Here is a 20050-nt window from a genome sequence, read left to right as displayed (position 1 = left end):
CCCCTGCATCACCAACAGCTGATTACTGAGAAAAACAAGGTCACATTTCAAGAACATACAAGGCCATATTTGGATGGCCATTATTGCAAGTAACCTACTTGTAGACATTTATGAGTACTTTCAAGTTCAAAAGAAAAAACAGCTCAAAGTGCCTTCATTCAACAAAGCCATTGCTGCCAGGCTTGGCTCCAGTTCCTTACTGGAAAGACACAACTGTAATACGTAAGACCAAGAAAGGATGGTTAATTCTATGTCATATTTCTGAAGGGCAGAATGTAGTAGAAATTATCACAGAAGAATGTTATTTTAATGCTTGTCTTACAATTTTTAAGTCCTTCTCCCTGCAAAAAACTTTTTCTTGATACATAAGAGATGTGAACAAAGCTTGCAAGTCATGCATAAAACTCAGTTGACGCAACCATGTCTACTTTGCTATTAATATTTTCCTACATTGATTTTTCTGATTAACTACACAGTTCCATAGGGAATTCCTCTGCTTGTGGATGATATATTAATACATCTCTTACCAGCACACTGTAGACTTCTTAAAAATAAAAAACGAATAATAAAACCAATGACAAAATTGCTTTGAAAATACCTGATATTTTAAAAAAATTTATTATTTGGGATTATCTTCTCCATGCTCTTTAAAATCAAGTTCCTAATTATCATCTGAAAGGCACCATAGGGACAGTGAGTGGTGAACAGTAAACATCTCAGTGGCATTTTTTACAACTGGGAAATTTATCTGTCTCTGAGAAAATCCGAATGAAATGTGAACAGCAAGATATACAAACAGGAGCTCATTTGTAGCTGCATAGGCACGAAACCTCTAATTTCCATGCTATCGTGGCATCTTCAGCACATTCATGTCAGAAGTTTCTTCAATAAAATTGGCTTTTTTATGGGAAGGCTCAGCAAGATCTTCTCCATGGTCTCTGTTAATCAAGCGCTCCTGGTCTTCCCTCTTGCGTTTGTTAATCAGGTGATTTTCTCCCTCACAGAGCTTTCCCTCTGGGACACCCAGTGTTCTCAGACAGACAATAGCTGCAGCCTGTTCTGCCAGTTTCTTGGACTTGTCCCTGAAGAGCAAGCAGACAGAGCACACATAAAAGCGGAAATAGAGATCTCCACCTGCCAAGAGAGAATTTCTTGTCTCTGATGCAACATCATGAAACAACCAGCATTTGTAGTCATCTCACAGTGGAGGAACAAAACAGGTCAGTTCCAGAAATTATTTCAATCTTGCTAGGTGTCAAGTGTTGATGCATCACTCCTGATGCAATATTCCTAGAAAATCTGTCTCTATCAGGTCTTGTCTCTCAAACACTCTTCATTTCAAAGGTACAAAGTCAATGTGTGCTTGGCCCAAGTGGTCACAATCCTCAGAAAGGTAAATTTACAAATCTGATCACTAAACAAAACTGAGTTATGAAGGATCACTTTTCTTGAAAGAGGCTCAGGCTTAAGTATACTCTCTGGCAGGTGTACAAGTTCCTTGATGCCGACAAAAGCAGGAAGTGTTCCATAAAAATTCTGTCATTTTTGAGAGAGACTGCACATCACACATTTGTGAAAGTCAGTATTTGAAAACACTTTCTTCTCAAAATTTCATATCATATAACTTCCTAAAGTGTTGAACAGGAAGGCTGCAAAGCAGATGTGTGCACTTGTCCTGCTTAAAATGTTCAATGCTGAGCTCTAGCTTTGCAGTTAAATCAAGATCAACTTAGGTGCAAATGCCTCAAGTCGACTCTGGTATTAATGGATGATTGTATAAAACACCACCGTGAAACTTTAGAGCAGCCCTGGATGTAGCTGCTAATTAACTGTGATCTCTAAGAACTCACTGCACTGTCCTCTGCTTCACTGGATATACACACTTAGTCCTGACTTCTCAGTGGAATGGATCTGCTGTAGCGGCTGAAGACACAACCTCCTCCAACATTCCCCTCTGCCTCCCCTGGCATCTTTCTGAACTCATCACACACAGTGGAACTGGGTCACCTATTTGCTCCCCTTCCAATACAACTTGTGGACTAACGCAAAGGGAATTAAAATCTCTTAACTGTTTACTTGATTATGCCAGTGCTAACTTCCTCTTGTTACATTCAATTTTCAGAAAATTTTAATCCTTTCTCCCTCCTAGAGGTAGCTTTAGGAGGTAGCTTTTAGCTGACCTTTATCAAAGTCAACTGGAATAAACTGGAGTACCCTTTTAATGCAAATTTTTAAGCAACATTTCAGAAACAAAAATCCAGCTGAAAAAAACATTAAGGATGGCTTACCACAGAGTTGATCGGTATTTTTGCTCAGCTACTGTCACTACTGAACAGAATAATCTATCCAGTGGTCTTTGAACCTGTAGAAAAAAAAGCATTAGAAGGGAAGGGGCTGTCAAAAACCAGTAATTTACAGAAGAAACAACATCATCAACATTCCTTCATAGGTATAAAGACAAGAATAACAAGTAACATAATTTTAAAGTTACTCTAATTCACACCACAAATTTAACTGTACATACTTAACATTAAAAAAATAAGAAATTGTCCAAGCTGCAAATAATTTTGCTTTACAAAAATAACAAATAAACAAATAATGTCCCCATCTAACCAAACAGGTGCTCCTGTCCCATGCAGTTCCTATGTGTAACAGTGTGCAACAAGAGAGAAAACATTCTGAGACTTAATTCTTTACTTCACAGAAGTAGTAAAACAAAGTAAGTCATGGGCTCCTATATAATGACCAAGAAGTTACAGCAACTTCTTTCACACGTGAACCAAAGCAAACTGAAGGTCTGACTTCTAATTTTTTATTTTCTAATAAAATAAGCTGCTATTTTTCATCCCTATATGTATTACCATTTCTGCAGCTGCTTTCTGAAAGAGCTACACCAGACTGGGAAGCATAATTTCTCACTACCTTGAGTCCTAAAATATTTAATTTCATGTACAAGGCAGAGGAAGAGGTTTGAAAGGGTTTTTCATCAACTCACAGTTTCATAAACAGGCTGAGGATGCTTTTCTTTCCTACACCATTCCAGAAGATACATTTTTGGAGTGATCTGTGGTGGATATTCTCGCCTAGACAGAAAAATTTGTGGTCAACAACTGTGCACAAAGTTCTATTTTAAAACAGACAGTGCTGCTTATTGCATTACTTCTACCAGTTATTTGAGGTTTAATTTTACAGCTCAAATTATAAAAAAAGATGCTTCTTCCTCATTAGATAACTTAAGTAATAGATGTGACAAAACATCTAAAATAAAATCTAAAGCTTTCAATTCATTCTTCCCAAACATTTACATCCTGTAGTAATACAGCTAGAGAAGAGATACTGCTTCATAGGAATTCACTCAGTAAGTGCTGTTTTGCAAATCATTTTCAAAAAATTACTAGGACACTGTCAACCTCACATTTATTATTCAGAGACACAAGATAGTGAAAAACTTGATTTGCATGCTTACTTGTCAAATCTAACAGCCATTTTTATTACATCTGGATCTTCCATTTGGTCATCTTCATCTTGTGTCTTGCTTTCTAAAGATGTTTTCTTTGCTTCAAAAATAGCTGTTGTTTCTTCATAGAAGTCACCCATTTCAAAGACTTCACTATTCAAACAGAATTCCTTTGTATTAAAGATCAGTTTATAAATTTTTGTATCACATTATGACAGAGAAAGTAAGTAGAGAAATCAGTTGCATTTATGGTATATGTTAAGAGGACAGAGAATGAACTGGAAGCGTGGCTATATTCTGCACAGTGACATTATATTGTTTCTCTTTCAATTCTAACCAGACATTGTTGAGCTACAAGTAGAAAAAGAACGTTCTGATTTCCAGCACTACATATGCAATTTGTAGCTTGGAAGTCCAGGCAGAATCAGTCAGAAATACAGGTACTGCAATGCTCAAAGTATTAGCTCATTTAATAACTTGCAGCTGGATGAGTCAGCAAACGAACATCTCAGAGTGCATCAGCTCCACAAAGGCAATAAGAACCAAAAGTAGGAAATAGATTCTTCTTCTAATTATAGTAATTAAAAATACTATAAGCAATGAACACTATAGCATCCAAACCCCTCAAAATCTCAGATTTTCTGACTTCAGAGTATTATTCACAAGCACAGATAAAGAGTTGCTGCAACCAGGATTTTAGTTGAAGGCAAAAACCTCAGATCCTTTTAAATTTCAGATCCATGGCAGGCTGGATCTACTTTGAAGAACTGAGACTATTGGTTTTCTGCAGATGATAATGGCAATTAAACCTGCAGCATAAAAGAAACTTTCACTTTCTGTTATGAGGATGCTGGTGGATATGGGGCTGTTCAATGACAAAATGAATTTTGCCCACTAAGCCATCTCCAACGCACCAAGCAAAAAAGCAATGAAGCTGAACAATACCAACTTATGCTTCTAAGGGAAGGCAATTCATTAGGTACTGCTATGTAAATGTTTTGTGGGAAGAGCAGCAGGCCATTCTGCATTCAGCACCGAGGTTAAAGCTCAAATGGCTGTAACCTGTTCTCACCACCAGGAGACAGCAGAATTATGCACCATTTTTGTCTGAAGATAAACTGGTGCCTTTTAAAAAACTGAATGTTCCTCAGTTATCTGGACATGAAACAGGTTGTTCAGAACAGGGGTTAAAAGACCAAGTTTGCTGGCAGAAAGCAGTTTCATAAATTTTCAAATGGCACTCTCTGTCCCCCTCTCCTGCACACACATTGCTTTAGCCCATTTTAATGTTGGTATTGCATCACAGGTACAAAAACTGAGAAAATTCGATTTTGGAAGCCCCTAAAGAATTGTCAGGCATAGCACACAAGCCCCAAAGTTTTACACTAGATCTGTATCCAGTATTTACATGTATGAACTGTGACACCTCTAATTACCTGTGTAAAACTCTTACTTTACAATATTTATTTACATATTATGCTTTACTGTTCATGCAGCAGAAAACACCACCATCCTTTTGGCTAAGACTTAACTGAAGTTGCAAAAGACTGTTTTAGTTTCAATCTATACTATATCTTTTTTCTTAAACTTGAAATCTATAATCAAAATAGATAGTCTGATACTATACTAAAATGTATTAATTTCTTTAAATTGCCAAAGTGAAAAGTAACTTGCAAAGTTTAAATGTTTTTCATGGATTCCACTGCTCCTTTAAGAATAATGAAGCCTAGCTGACTTTATATATGCAATACAAATTCCCTTCATTGTACTGTAATGTAATGTAATAATCATGGACAGAAGTATTTATAGAAAGCCCAAACTGGTAAAAGGCAATAAACTGGCAAAGGGATTGCAGGCATTTCCATTCATTTTAAACATGAACAGAATGCTGATTAGGGTTTGCTAGAAACCATTAAATTATTTTGCAAAGTATTTCAAACTTTCAACATTTCTATCCATTTTTATACACATTAGATATCAAACAGTTTCAGACTTTTTATTTTATAAAAACAAGGAGACTCTTCCCCTCCCTTCCACCAGGGGGACAATTATAACACACAACATGGATATGACACATACAAGCTCAGAACTTTATTTTGTTCAGTTTGGGATGGGTCCAAACCTGAATTCCCCTAATTCTGTGCAAACTCTTTAATCACCTGCCTATTTTATGGTTTATCTTAAATTTTTCCTTCTTCCATTTCTGTCTCTCCAACTGAGAAATTTCATCCAGTCTGTTTCAGATGTGCGGGATGACAAGATTTTTTAAAGCTACTATGTTTCCTTAAAAGATTGCCGTCATTAGGATATTTCAGGTATGAAAAGCAGAACAAAAAAATACATTTAAGTACCATGCAACCACACAACCCTGATACATGGTTTTGAGTTTGTAAGTGTTCATTTTAAAACAAATATGTTGCAAATATTCCAGTAACATTAAAAACCCCACATGCAAGAGGGAGAGGTAAATCAAATAAATATCCTTGGAAGAAGACAAGTTCCATAAAATTTCAGACAAGCTGAAATTTTTCTTAATCACTTCATGCAAACAAATGCCTGTCACTCAGTGAAGCACCACTCAAATTAGTGTGCTGAATATAGAGAGTGTTAGGGTTCAAGATTTATCATCTGAGCGTGAAGGAAACCTGGAAAAGGTTACTATGTTATTTCACATCTCCTTATCTGGATTTTTTTGGGGTTGTTTCTGGGGTTTTTGCAACTTGTGATGTTGTGAAATGCCAGGCAGTGCTAGACAGAGAAGTGGTGTGCCAGCTTGGCAGAGTACAATACCTTTTCTTAAGTCCATGCTTACCAGAGCTCCTGTGTGGACTGTGCAGCATGCAGCTTCTTACCCTGAGTAGTTTCGAGCTGTTCTCTTAACATCTGACACAGACAGTATTTAGTGTTGGTGTAGTGATTATCATATCTCACTGCCTGATGGAAAGAGACAATTTAAAAACACACCAAACAAATATATCTTACATACTGTGTATGGTCTCTTGATGACTTTCAAAATCATTTTTGAAAGGCAAACCACAGTGCAGTTTCCTCAATAACATATTCAACACTACCCATGAATGTGACTATAATCTGATTATTTTGGCATGACTTCATGAACTAAAGTTCAACTGACTCATACTTCTGAAGAAAGAGTTGACCGGTTTACATCACTGACTAGCAATGCACTGATATTTTAGTAAGTAACTGGTTAATAGCAAGCTCAAATTAAAACAAAAAAATTTTGAATTGATGACATGATCAAAGTTACAGATTTCTGACTAATTTCCTATTACATCATTAAAATTTTGTCTTTTGAATAATGGATAAAACTTCGTATGTTAGATGACTTGGCTAATGGAGCTACAGGACTACAGTACTGCATTACTTTATTGGCAAATCATTCCCTTTGCTTCCCTGCTGTGAATACTTCTTGACATTATTTGTGAAAAGTAATTAATGGCTAAAAATGAATCTAGGAGCAACAGAGAATTTAATATTCCCTCACTTTTCTGTTCAATATTGTATATTCAATACTGTATACTGTACATAATATTCTGTTCAATTTGTACAACTGTGACTTCAAAAGAGTTGGACTACATATTTTTAAATTTCTTGACATTTTTAGATAGCCTTGTAAGCCTCATAAATGTTCCCAAGAAACTAGGCCTAAAAAGCATGTCTTCTGAATTCTGATTTCTGAGTCTTTTTTTTCTGAACAAAATCAAACAGAGGAAGCGGTGGTTAATTGCAAGACTCATGTCACAGTCACTATGTTAAAATATCCCCAGAACCAAGCCTTTGAAATGGAGTTAAGATACTTCAGTAAAATTTGGATTAACAACTTTAAACCACGTTAATAACAAGTAAGATCTTAAATAAACCATACATATTTGATGTAATCTTGCATGACATCCTTCAAGGGGCAAAACCCCTCTTTTCTGAAGATAGAGGGGTTCCACATGGCAGCACGAGCAATCATGACTGATGAGGCAGCTGTTGCTTTCTGGAAGGTCTCAATGTCTGCATATTCTTTGATGAAGTCATGAGATCCTCCACTAAAAATTAACAACACAAATGTAACTAATTGTGGTTCTTCTTCCTGCACTTGCAAATCTTAAGTTAGGTACAGGCATCTGATCATAATGAGCTAATTAGTCCAACTTACTTTGCTATTACTGGAATGGAGACTGCTTCAGATATGGCCTTGATCACATCACAGTGGACAGGGTGCTGAGGCCTCTCCTCCTTCTTCCTTTCCAACAAACAAGAAAAAAAGAAAAAAAAAGACAAGACCGAAGATTTCCTGTGGAATTTATAGGTCTCTAAATCACAGCAGACATGACACAAGGATTATTGGGATATACTTGCTTCAGCTCATTTATTTTATATATTTAATTTTTTAGGTATAAAGTATGCAAGATAATTTTAGTTCTACTTGGTCTTTGAGAACAAATATTTAGGAAAAGAGCAGCAAGCAGTTCCATTCCCTAAATACTGGCTTGATTTTCTAGAACAGCAATTCAGTTAACAGTTGACATCAGAACCACATATGACATTTAGAGTATAGAGTATACTGATATCAGTCATATACTGTGCTCCATTCATCAACAGACTAAAAAAAATCTAAGTCTTTCTTGCCTAAAATCAATTTACCTTCCATGGACTGCAATGGCAGCAATGCCAGTTTTTTCTATTCTCTTCACCAGATTCACAGTATCCTCAACCTGGGGGATAAGACAGACTGACATGATTTTAATTCAAAGCAAAAGGACTAACTATCATGTGACCATGTGATTCCTGTGTTTCACCAATAAAGCCCAACACATATAATCATTTAATATACATTTCAATTAAAGAACTACATGCTATGGCAAAAATAAGAATCCATTTTCAATGCTTCCTTGAAACTATAGTCTACAAACTTTCTCAAACCAGGTAACATAATACTCTGGGGCAGGAGAGTATTTTCCAACAGGTTTTCAGACTCAATTGAAAATGATTGGAACACTTGATTAGCAACTCCTCTCTAATGACTACTCTGTAAATTGTAATTAAAATGCTTTCCAGTAAGAGGATGCCTTCTGAAATCAACATAACATGCAATCACACAACTATAAATATACCTCTCAGATGTGTCTTAAAAATGTTAACCAGCATCTAAAAAATTCTAAGGATATTCATACATGCCCAGTGAATCAAAAGGCCCAGTATATCTTCAAAGAGGTGAGATGCTCTTAAAAGGCAGAAACAAAATTGACACACTGCAGCATTAGCCTGTCTCATGCAGCTTTAGGGAAAGGGAGAATAAAAAAAAGGGAAGGCGAATTTTCCTTTCAAAAGCTGGAGGAATATCTGTGGCTCATCCCAAACATACTAGATTCAGTCTGAAAACTGCAACATGTCCCAGATGGCAGGGACGCAGAAACAGAAGCTCACCTGCTGTTCTGATGGATTACATTATGCAAAACCAGCTTGAAACAAAAAGGAAGAGGCTCTAGGATTGTTGTAGAAAATAAAAAGGAAAGGTACCAGTTCTCTGATTTAATACTCCAGAACAAAAATGATCTTAGACTGGGTTACCGATTCTTTTCACACAAGCTTCATTTGTTTATCCCAACACATAAATGACTTTTGAATAAAGCTGGCTCAGGAACAGCTCATCCATCTACTAAAATACCTCCTTAGGTCATATGTAATCACAGTATCTAGGCAGGTAATTAAATACCCAATTGCAAAATAATCAGTCTTTAAAAGAGAAGGCCCATCATCTCTTGGAGGTGTAAGAATATGTAGAGAATTAATATGCAAAAAAAAAAAGCAGTAAGGAAGCTACATCAGCTGTAAAAAAAGTCTGGAAAAAGATCCTGAAAAAGACAGACCCTGTAACTTCACTGGCTATTCTAAATGCGAGAACAGGAAAACAGTCTGGAAGAAAAATCAGTCTGAAAGAAAAGAAAACAATCATCTATTGGCAACCCCTTGTGAAAAAAAAGGAATTAACAGCATCTACTGACTGCTCAAGGGGTGGTGTCCTACACCTTTTTGTACCTCTATGACATAAAAATGGCTTAGTTGAGAAATTTAGAGGATAAAAGCCTCTGTACCCTTGCATATCATGGAATCTGACAAGCCCACAACCAGAGTCTCTGTGCACTTGTAGGTCAGATAACCCTTTAGGCCAGGACAGCATCCCAAACAGAAATTGTAGATCCAAGTGCTATTTCACAGCAACAGGCCTACAATGGCACCATACCAGAAGACCACATATTCTAACTGACAGTAAATCAGAGAAATAACAGCTGAACACGTCAGCACAATGATTTACGTTCTTACTGAGGGCAAAATGCGGATTTTGCAGGTAACTGGTTTACAAATTCCTTTAACAAGGGTGGTCAATATCTGGAAAAAGAAAAAAAGACAAAAACCTGATCACAACAGTGACATTACTAAAACTCTCCTCCTTCCTCTCTTGAAGATAAATTAATAAATCAATAAAATTATTATATTTTATTAATTAATAAATTAATACAGAATAATGTAAGACTATTTACTATTCCTCTATAATCTTACACGCTAGACAGACACATGCAATCTGTAACTGAATATACAATTTTATCCAGTAGATACACAAACCTGTCTCTAGTCTAAGACATTTTTACTTCCACTTTGTTGCTTTCAACTGGATTTTTTAGAGAGCAATTAACTGCTGCTGGAGTTTCAACACTGCTTTTAATATGAGTCGACCAGTGAACTCTGATAATTTCAAATTACATGTATAGACACATAAAACTTGCAAATACAGCACCACACTGAAAGTTTTAAAACTGAAAAGAAAGAAGGTAGTAATTTTACAGTCCACACAATGGCAAGGAGAACTAAATCAGGAATATTTATTTATAACCTTGATTCCAGTGTCCTAAACTGAGTATTCCACTCTAGCTATTACAAATTTGTCACCTATACAACTTGTTCCTGCTGCCAGTAGAGCGCAATGCACAATTCTTTCCAATGCAACTCAAACCCCACCAGGTGATACTTACAGACTCTATTTTGTCAGGATCAGACAGCAGTGCTGCTCCCATACCTCCCTGGGAAAATAGACAGAAGCTTTTATGCACTAGGCAAACATATTTTTCAACTCAACCATTTTGCCTAAAAGCAGACCACAACAAAAGCATAATGTTATATTAAGGAAAAAATGGCAAAATTTAAAATACAGGAGCATTAGTGAACACTTCGGTGCTACATTCCCTAGACCTGTACAAGAATAATTAAGCAGTAATTCAGAGCATCAATTTGCTCTCATTACTTTATGGAGCAGACAGGGTTTCAAAAAGCTATTTTTAGCAAATACAATCATGCAGTTTCCCCTCATTAAGTGACAGCTCAACAGATTTATTGTTTTAACAATACACACTACATTTGAGGTTTTTCTGTCAGTAGTTTCTGTCCATACACTACATAAAAAAAAAAAGACTAAGACAAATTAAGTGCCTGTATTGAACAGAAATAATGAACATTTAACATAATTATGAACAATTTAGTATTTTGGCTACTCTTCCCGTACTATTTCATCTGCAGAGGCCAACAACTTTTTTGTACAAATTTTTTTTGACCTAGAACTATTGTGGGAGAATAACCATTCACCAGCAGTTGAACATTTGATCTTTCACCCTAGTATAAGATGGATATTTTGATGTTTTGTTCTTAATTATGGTTCTGTGGAGCATTTAACATCAAAACAGAGCACCATGGTCTGATTTATTGATCCTTTATCTCTACACCAAGTGGCTTAACAGTCCTAACAACCAGTTTGAATGCTCTGTTTTAGCCACAGATACAGGACTAATTTAGAGCTGCAGGTGCTTTATTACAAAAAAAAAAATTAAAATCAGGTTTTAATTGATCCATTGTCCTCCCATTTAAAACTAACAAATAATTGAATTCAGCATTACTAAGTTGTGACTGTTTTTTGCCATCTATTTGCTCAGATGGCAAATTGTGATTTCAATTCTTATTAAGGCTAGGCAGAACTTATTTTACTCACCCAACAAATTATTGACCTCAGAAAAACATTAAAAACCCTAAACAAATACTTCATTCTACCTAGCCTTTAAGAATTTAATTATCTAACAGCCTATGTTATTTTACTGTATTAGGGCCATGACACTTTCTAGAGTGTTCTGCTTATTACAAAAAATTAAGTTCAATTTTTCTCTGGATCAAAATTTTACTGCTTCAATTTGAAAACCATTCAGTGTATTGAATGGAGTGTGAGTATTCCACACTCCATACCTTCAAGACAGAAAAGGCTCATTTAAGAGTAATCAAAATCCACTTGCCTTAGTAGAATATTCTTTTGGGCATCCCATGTTGATATCAATACCAGCCACATCACTCTCTCTGAAAGAGAAGGAAAAAATGAAACTATTTTTTAGCCTATTAGAACAAGAATCAAGAACCAGATATCCTTCCAGGTAATTTGTTCCATCATCTTTAATGCTTAAATGAGAGCTTAAGGTAAAGTTTATTTGAACTTCAGAATTTTTAGCTTCTCACTTATTTAAGTTAAATATATAAATCTTAATGGTGGTCTGAAGATCACTCTGTCCACAGGTTTCAATAACCAGTGCTGTGCAGAAGCTGCAAATACTCATCTTAAATACCTTATATATACTTAATCATATATAAAGCACATCCACCACTAAATTCACAACAATCACTACAGCAAGTCCTATTGAAATTTCCATCTATTTGAATGGAGCCTTTAAATCACCTTTTTGAGAGCCACTTTTCATTTCTGCACAATGCATTATTGGAGGCTTTAAACCACAAACAGTAAGAAACATTTTCAGTTGTATTGGTCTTGCAGCTGTGCAATACCCAGGAAAATTCATACTGGAGAGATTAAGGACACACTTGCACTAGCAAAAAGCCATCAATCCCAGAACAGAATTTATGCAGCTGAATTTTCCTGGTTCTATCAAGAGCTACCTTGATCCCCTCAATCATAAAAAACTGTCTTCTACAATAATTCCTCTGTACAAAAAACCCCAGACAAATCCATGGTGGGATGGGGGTGAGAGCAGATGACTTACACAAGCTTAGCTACTGCCAGGGCTCTTTCAGCATCTGCTGAACCCTGTTGGTAAAAGAAGAGGATTTATAATTACAAAATATCATTGAATTAATAAAAAGAAAGGTGCTTACTTGCACATGTGTACAACTGTATTTGTTCTGAACATTTAGTATAGCCAGGGACCCACTCAGGGACACACTGGATACTTAACACATTTACCTAAAGCATGTATTGGAGTCAGACACTGGATGACAAAAGCTGACACAAAAAAGGATCCACAGAGGTCTGTCTGCCCTCTTTACCTACAGCAATATCAAATGTGCTTAGCCCCTCAGCAACAGATACTTTAATGTTCTTAAGAAGCTCCACTAATAACAATTTTACAGCCTCTACAAGCAACCTATTTCAGGGCTACATTACCACCAAAAAAGGTCTTCTCAATATCTAATGCAGTCCATTCATGCTTCTCCCTTCCTCCAAGCCCATTGTCTCTTGCCCTACACAGAGTGGTCTCTAAGAGCAAATTATTGTCTTTTTCTCAGACAGAGAATTATTGTCTTTTTCTCTCTCAGCAGAGAGGGAATCTTTAATCCATTTGTGCAATGCTAAGGCACACATTAATCCTCTCTTATCTATACTAAACAATGCCATTTCTTTCAGTCTTTCCAGAGAGACTGTTTACAGGACAGTGCAAAACTTCAACATGTGATCAGACATCACCACAATTTATTTCTGGCATCCACAAGTTCGGAAATATATCTGAGATACCTATTAAAAAGCAAGCTGTTGTCAGAGAGCACAGAGTTCATGTTAATCACCTCTTCTGAAAATACATGTAGGAGAGCTTACAATAGCATCTTGATTTGTACCAATAGCTTAGAAATTCTGCAGCACATTTGATGTGAAGCTTTACCTGCCCCTGAAACACCAAGAAATTGACAGTCTGGAATACAGAGAGCTGCTTTAGACTGACATCAACATGTCACCAGCATACCACATCTGTGTTGTTAGAAGAGTACTTTGTTTCTTACCATTTGGAAGATTACATGTTGCCTCTCCCTTTCACAAGTTCTGAAAACAACTCTTTCATTAGGTGCAACGAAGTCCACTGTTTCAAGTACTTCTGTATCAAATGAGAAACAGATAAAACTGATGAAAATTCTATAGAGATGTAAAAATTTTAAAAGCCATATGACTATGTAATTTATATATAAATGAAATGCTATTGAAGTCTTCCATGAACAGCAGAGCTAATGGCACCCTACCTGTCCCTGCAGTACATTTCTGACATACTGCCATTTCCCTTCCACAGTGCTCCCTAATGACCCTGCAGCCTTTTCCTTGGACATCGGCACCAAGACAAGCCCAGTGATGACTCACCAGAATGAACGGTACTATTTTTGGGAAGGGGCAGGAGGAGAGAGGGGATTTGTAGTGAACTTCTGTTTCCCAGCAGGGACACTACAAACGTCACTCAAACAGGGCCAGGTCTCAAAGACATCTTTTTAAGAACTTGCAGGGACAATCATGTTATTCCAAGTCCAGCCCATGGACTTCAAGTTAGTAAATGAACGACAAACAGTGAGATTTTCATGTGTTGCTTCCTTATTGCAGTAGACTAAAAGGTGTGTATACTATCATGTCACAAACAGCTAACATTTAAAAAGACTCATGATTGGAAACTATTTCTCTGAAGCATTTTTGTAGCAATTATAGTGATGTATCAATTACAGTGTAGTACATATAATCTCACTAAATTGTGTCTAGGGACTTACAGTAAGCTTTTGAAGTGCTACCTTAGACCTGTCTGCTGCACTATAGTTTTAAACTTTCAGTTTGTTTGGATTGCAGTAGAGACAATTACTTTTTTTCTTAACTAGAAAAGTGACTGCTTACAGGTATTATCAAAAGAGATGCCATACTTACCATTTATAACCCTCTTACACTGCAGCATCTTTATGTCAATCAGCTCCTGAGTAGAAAGGACAAAAAAATCTCAGTGAGTTGAATTGTTTCAGCCAGTCAGCTCTAAACAGTTGCCCATTTTATTAAATAATTATCTAGAGAGACCAATTTCTCTGAGCAACCTGTTCCAGTACCTCAGCACCCTCTGGTTAAAGAACTACTTAATAACACCTAATCTAAAGCTCTCCTCTCTTTAGTTTAAAACCGTTTCCTTATAAAAAGTTCCTCTCCCTCGCTTTTTAAAAGCCCCCTTTAAGTACTGGAAGGGCTCAACAAGATCTCCTCAGAGCCTTCTCTTCTCCAGAGAACAATCACAACTCTCTCAGCCTGTGGTTGTAGGAGAGGAGCTCTAGCACTCTGATCATCACTGTGGCTCCTCTGGATCCACTCTAACAGGTCCACATATTTCTTGTGCTGAGGACCCCAGACCTCAATTTCAGCCAGCTTTAAAAAAAAAGTGGTTAAGTGCTGTGAGTAAAAATATAAATGGATGCACAGGAGAACTAACCAGATGAGACATGAGGTCAGTCCACAAAGTTCCTTCAAAGTTCTGACTGTACTAAAAAAAAAAAAAAATACAAAAGAAAAATACTAACCCCACCACCCCAAATGCAAAGAAAAGTTGAAGAAACTGTTATGGTGTTTTGTTTAAACTACTTGAAGTTGCTGAACAGCCTTAAAATATGGATTTGCCGTAACTTGAGAACTGCTTGGAGAAATGCCTTAAGACATAGAGATTCTTCTTTCCTCATTTTTAATGGAAAACTATGTGTAAAAAGAACAAGTCATACAGTGAAAAAATTCCATTTGCACTTTTCTTAATAATAATGTTATCAGATTAAGCCACCTCATCTGCTCATCCTCCATACCTCACAGTACACGATATCGGCACCATAGTCCAGAGCAAGCAGACGCATTGGTAGTGTTCCCACTCGCACCATTGGAGCCAGGATCTTCTTTCCTCTAAAACACAGCGGTGTGTTCACCGTCATTCCTGTTGCTGTACCACCTGAAAGAAACCCCGGGAGGACTGCCATGGAGTGTCATTTCCTGTCGGAAAACACAGATGTGTCCTTTGCCGGAAAGGGGCGGTGGGTGTCCGCCAGGTGTGACAGGGCTCGCCCGGCAGCGGGGGTCGGGCTCGCCCAGCCGTGAGGGAGCCGAGCGGCGCCGGGGGATCTCCGCGCCACACCGGCTCCTTCCCCGCGGGAGGGGTCCCGGGCCGTGCCTGCCAGAGCCCCTCAGGCCCGCGTCTCCTCCCGCGATGGCGGCGCGGGGACAACTCTCAGCCGGCAGCGGAAAAAGGCGAAAGAAGAGACCGGCACCGCCCGGGGCACTCACCCTCCTCGTGCGGCTCCGCAGCGGCTCCGCGAGGCGGGGAGAACCGGGGCCAGCGCCTCTTTCAGGCGTCATCGGGCAGCGCCGCCGCCCCACGTGAGAGCCGCGATGGCGCTGGGCCGCGCCGGGCCGGCGCTCGCCCTCCCGCTGCTGCTGCCGCGGCGGCCGGCGGGCAGCGGGACAGCGGCGGCGGGGAGCCCGCAGCCCCTCGGGGCCGTGGTGCGCATCCCCTGGGCCCTGCGGCTGCGCCTACAGCGGGGCGTGCAGCGCCGGCGGCGCGGGCAGGGGGAGGCGGCGGCGCCGCGTCCTGGGAAGCTGCTGCTGCGGAGCCGACGGCCGGAGCTGAGCCAGCCCCGCTGGCAGACGGTGGGGCGCTGGGAGCAGCCGCCGCTGGTGTCGGCGGGCTGGAAGCACCGGAAGGCGTACGGGGATTACTTCCAGCTGGAGCCCTCGCAGGAGGCGGCTCCTGCCCTGCAGGCGCCGCCGGCTGAGGCGGGACAGGGCCCGACCTTCGCCGAGCTGGGGCTGCAGCCGGCGCTGCTGGCCGGCCTGGAGCGGCTCTCCATCGGCCGGCCCACGGCCGTGCAGCGCCTCGCCATCCCCGCGCTGCGCCGCGGCCGCAGCGCCCTGTGCGCCGCCGAGACGGGCAGCGGGAAGACGCTGGCGTACCTGCTGCCGCTGCTGGAGCGCCTGCTCGGCCGCCCCGAGGCACCGGCGGAGGCGGCGGGGCCGGCGGCGCCCCGCGGGCTGGTGGTGCTGCCGTCGCGGGAGCTGGCGGCTCAGGTGGGCGCGGTGGCGGCGGCGCTGTGCGCGCCCGCGGGGCTGGCGGTGCGCGGCCTCACGGGCGGCGGGGCCGCGGGCGGGCTGCGGAGGCAGCTGCGGGCGCCGCCGCCGGGCCCCGCCGTACTGCTGGGCACCCCCGGCGCGCTGCGGGAGGCGCTGCGGCGGCGCTTCCTGGCCCTGGAGAGGCTGCGCTGGATGGTGCTGGACGAGGCGGACTCGCTGATGGACGAGTCCTTCACGGAGCTGCTGGAAGAGATCCTGGCACACGCGCCCCTTGCCGCCGGCGCTCCCGGGCCAGCCGGTCCCGACGAGGAGAGGACGCAGGTGGTGGTGGTCGGAGCCACGTTCCCCGTGGGGCTCAGCGAGACGCTGGCGAAGTTCACTGACGTGGCCCGGTTTGTCACCCTCGGCACCCAGAGCCTGCACTGCCTGCCGCCTCACGTCCAGCAGAAGTTTGTCCGCCTCAAAGGCCAGGACAAGCTGCCCGAACTGCTGCAGCTGCTCAAGGAGCGCCCATCATCTGGCGGGGCTGTTCTCATCTTCTGCAACAGTGCCAGTACTGTCAACTGGCTGGGCTATATCATGGACGACCACAAAATCAAGCACCTGAGGCTGCAGGGACAGATGTCGGCAGCTGCTAGAGCTGGCATCTTTGCCTCTTTCCAGAAGGATGATGTGTCTGTCCTTGTCTGCACTGACCTTGCCTCACGGGGGCTGGACACCAGCAATGTGCAGCTAGTGGTCAACTATGACTTCCCAGACACCCTGCAGGACTACCTGCACCGCGTAGGGAGAGTTGGCCGGGTTGGGAGCAAGGCGCCTGGAGCTGTGGTTAGTTTTGTCACCCATCGGTGGGATGTGGACCTGGTACGGAAAATAGAGACTGCAGCCCGGAAAAGGACAGGTCTGCCAGGAATGGACTCCTCTATTAATAAGCCTTCACCTAAAGGAGGTTGATTCAGGTTGCCAGGCATTCCCTGGTAGGGGCTTACCTTGAGGTCATTAAAGCAGAGCAAATGAGCTGCTGTGTGTAAGGCAGACTGAAAGAGAGTTGAGTTTCAGAACCAGGTGATCAGGTTAACTTTGTGTACTGTTCTGGAAGCTGCAGTATTCATTCCCACAGCCATCACAACATGTGGCTTTCCCAAAGGAAACTAGTAAGTGAGTAACAGACTGCATTTGGAGAATATTGAAGAACTACTTCATCAGTTGATTTGGATTACTTATTTTGAGACTTATATCTTAAATTCAAATCAAAATGAAGGTATGTCTGTATGAAACACAGCTCTGTTGCATTTCACTGCTGCCCACCATCAGCTAACATTCATTATTAAAACTTAAAAATTGCTACTGTGGCAGGAAAAAAAGCTGACCAGTTACAGACACACGTAGAGAGACTAAAGGATGAAGGATACTTGATTTTCTTATGATGTAGCTGTTCACTTGGAGAATTCTAGACCAGATACCTGTAGAGTTCAGTGGGAATGAGAAGGCACAATAATGCTTGAGGCTCTTTCAAGGCCTTAATTTGTTATTTTATGGTTACCTTTCACTGAGAAATGGGATCTTGCTCCTTCATTCTATATTAAATAAAATTTTAAAAGCCTAAAGTGTTTCCTGCACATTTTTTTCTGCATACTGTAGTGACATGTCCAGTTTCTGAACTGATTGTAAAAAACCCAGAAAAACCCAATACACTGAAAGATGTCTTCTGTTAAGTGAAAGAAGTGTGTTGACTCACAGCTTCTAATGACTCTCATGTAACAGAGTAAGTGCAGGATTTCTTTTGAATGTTGTGCCATTGTCCTATTTTGCTTCAAAACAAGACAACTGAAGTGAGGCTGAGGTTATTTCATATCTAGCTGCTAGTTTGTATCCATGGTAAATAATCACACAAGCATTTTAGCTCTGATTTTTGTTGCAGTGATTTAACCCTTTCTTTAACCCTTTCTTTAACCCTTTCTTTTAGTGGCTGTTTTTCCCATGCTATCCACTTTAGGCTGTGCAATCACTTGGAATGAAGAAATAGTAGATTTCTACATTATGGTAACTGAGAAGATCACAGCATTGGATCTAAATAATACACTGGAGCTACTCTTAATATACTGAGAGTAAAAGCTAAACAAAGAAAACTTGCACAGATAGTCACCTAAGAATCAGACAATATGACCTTATCCTGTTGTACACATTTGCTCTGTTCATATTGCACAGTTAAGGGGCTCTTAAAGGAAGTTACAAACTGCAGTGTAATTATTTAATACAATGGCTCCCAAGTTTTAGAAATACAGTGAAAGAGCGATCCATTTAGAGACTGGAAATCCATTCATTGCATGGACAGCAAACAATTTGTAGTTCAAGTTCTGTAACTCACATTTTTACAGTCTGTGAACAGGTCAGTCTGGATTGCAGCACACAAATACTAAATTAGACAACACAGTGAAATAATGAAGTTCTTTCAGTGATTTGCTTCCTACTTTTGAAGTAATATGCACTTTATATAGTTACAAGTAGTAACCTTGAACTTGGTACAAATGCCCTTAACTGTTTGTTGCTAGAGCACTGTTGATCACAACAGTTAGTAAAAAAAACCCAAACAAGCAAAAAACCCAAAAACACCCGCACCACAAAATTTCGGGCACTTTATATATATACTAAAGTGGCTGATAAAAAGCCTTGGGTAGATAGACTCAAGAGAACACTATATTTACCAACAAAATTTTTTGTAGACTGCTTTCAAACGAAATCAGTTTTTTAAGCATATGTTGAGAAATACCACTTTCCTCCTGTTGCTCACCAAGAGACAGTTGTTGGAGGCAGTGATAAACAGGAGTAATTACATACAGGAGCACAGAGACATTCAGACCCTGGGATGTATAAGCTGATACAGAGCCACCAAATGCTGACAGCCATGTCACTGACACGTGTGAAAGGTTTTACTGCCCAATAGGTAAATGCTATAGCAAAGCCTTCAAGGGGATTTAGAGACTTTAGAGCTTTATCTCACAGGTAGTGATATAAATGTGTGTGTAGCTCACACATAGTCAAATTTGTTGACGAAACAAAGACATACAAAGACTTTAGTTTGACTTCTCCTAAACTGCTCTCTGAGTCGCATCACTCATTGTTCACATCCAAATGACTGCCTACAGTCATCATTAACTGCTGCCTTCTTATCTGTAGAGATGCTACCTTCTGTGTAAATCTTATTTTAGATCCTGTTGTCACGACTACAGCTGCATTTGGGCTCTATCTTATGGGCATTCAGGTAATTCTGTTTCACATAGCCCAGTGTCTAGCAAGGTACCCTAGGACAAACTCTGTCACGTGTCATGACAGCCAGAGGGAAATACATCTCCTACCACTCCAGCAATCTGACGAAGTCCACACTTCTGCAGACTCCACCACTCCCTGGAATGCACTCATATACA

General features: G+C 40.4%; 2 protein-coding genes across 3 annotated transcripts; one reads left to right on the top strand and one right to left on the bottom strand.

The window, feature by feature from the left end:
- Positions 1–684: 684 nt before the first annotated feature.
- Positions 685–15867, bottom strand: DUS2 (dihydrouridine synthase 2). Of its 2 annotated transcripts, none has more exons than XM_082290225.1 (16): positions 15843–15867; positions 15371–15510; positions 14463–14508; positions 13568–13659; positions 12556–12599; positions 11796–11860; positions 10498–10541; positions 9791–9856; positions 8111–8181; positions 7623–7709; positions 7344–7512; positions 6270–6391; positions 3467–3610; positions 2996–3083; positions 2289–2362; positions 685–1082 (listed from the first exon to the last, which is right to left on the bottom strand). In XM_082290225.1, the coding sequence occupies exons 2-16, from the start codon at positions 15491–15493 to the stop codon at positions 845–847; spliced, it is 1473 nt and encodes a 490-aa protein (XP_082146351.1). In that variant the 5' UTR covers positions 15494–15510; positions 15843–15867; the 3' UTR covers positions 685–844. The 2 variants fall into 2 exon arrangements, with proteins under 2 accessions (XP_082146351.1, XP_082146352.1); XM_082290226.1 differs by lacking the exon at positions 685–1082 and adding an exon at positions 1458–1555.
- Positions 15868–15947: 80 nt separating this feature from the next.
- DDX28 (DEAD-box helicase 28) lies at positions 15948–18226 on the top strand (the record flags this gene model as incomplete). Its single annotated transcript, XM_082290224.1, has 1 exon — positions 15948–18226. One exon carries the CDS (start codon positions 15948–15950, stop codon positions 17577–17579), a length of 1632 nt encoding a protein of 543 aa, XP_082146350.1. The 3' UTR covers positions 17580–18226.
- Between the last annotated feature and the right edge of the window lie 1824 nt (positions 18227–20050).

This window comes from Coloeus monedula (assembly GCF_965178545.1).
Source record: "Coloeus monedula genome assembly, chromosome: 13".
Lineage (NCBI taxonomy): Eukaryota > Metazoa > Chordata > Aves > Passeriformes > Corvidae > Coloeus > Coloeus monedula.
Note: the sequence above shows the minus strand (reverse complement) of the source record. Positions and strands in the feature narration are given on the sequence as shown.

Excerpts from the sequence above, each read along its gene's own strand:
- DUS2 (XM_082290225.1), bottom strand. The coding sequence starts at position 15,493 with ATGACGGTGAACACACCGCTGTGTTTTAGAGGAAAGAAGATCCTGGCT. Across the intron at positions 14,509-15,370 it reads CCGATATCGTGTACTGTGAG|GAGCTGATTGACATAAAGAT; the intron begins GTATGGAGGATG and ends CTTTCTACTCAG. Across the intron at positions 3,611-6,269 it reads CAGTCCACACAGGAGCTCTG|TGAAGTCTTTGAAATGGGTG; the intron begins GTAAGCATGGAC and ends CTGTTTGAATAG.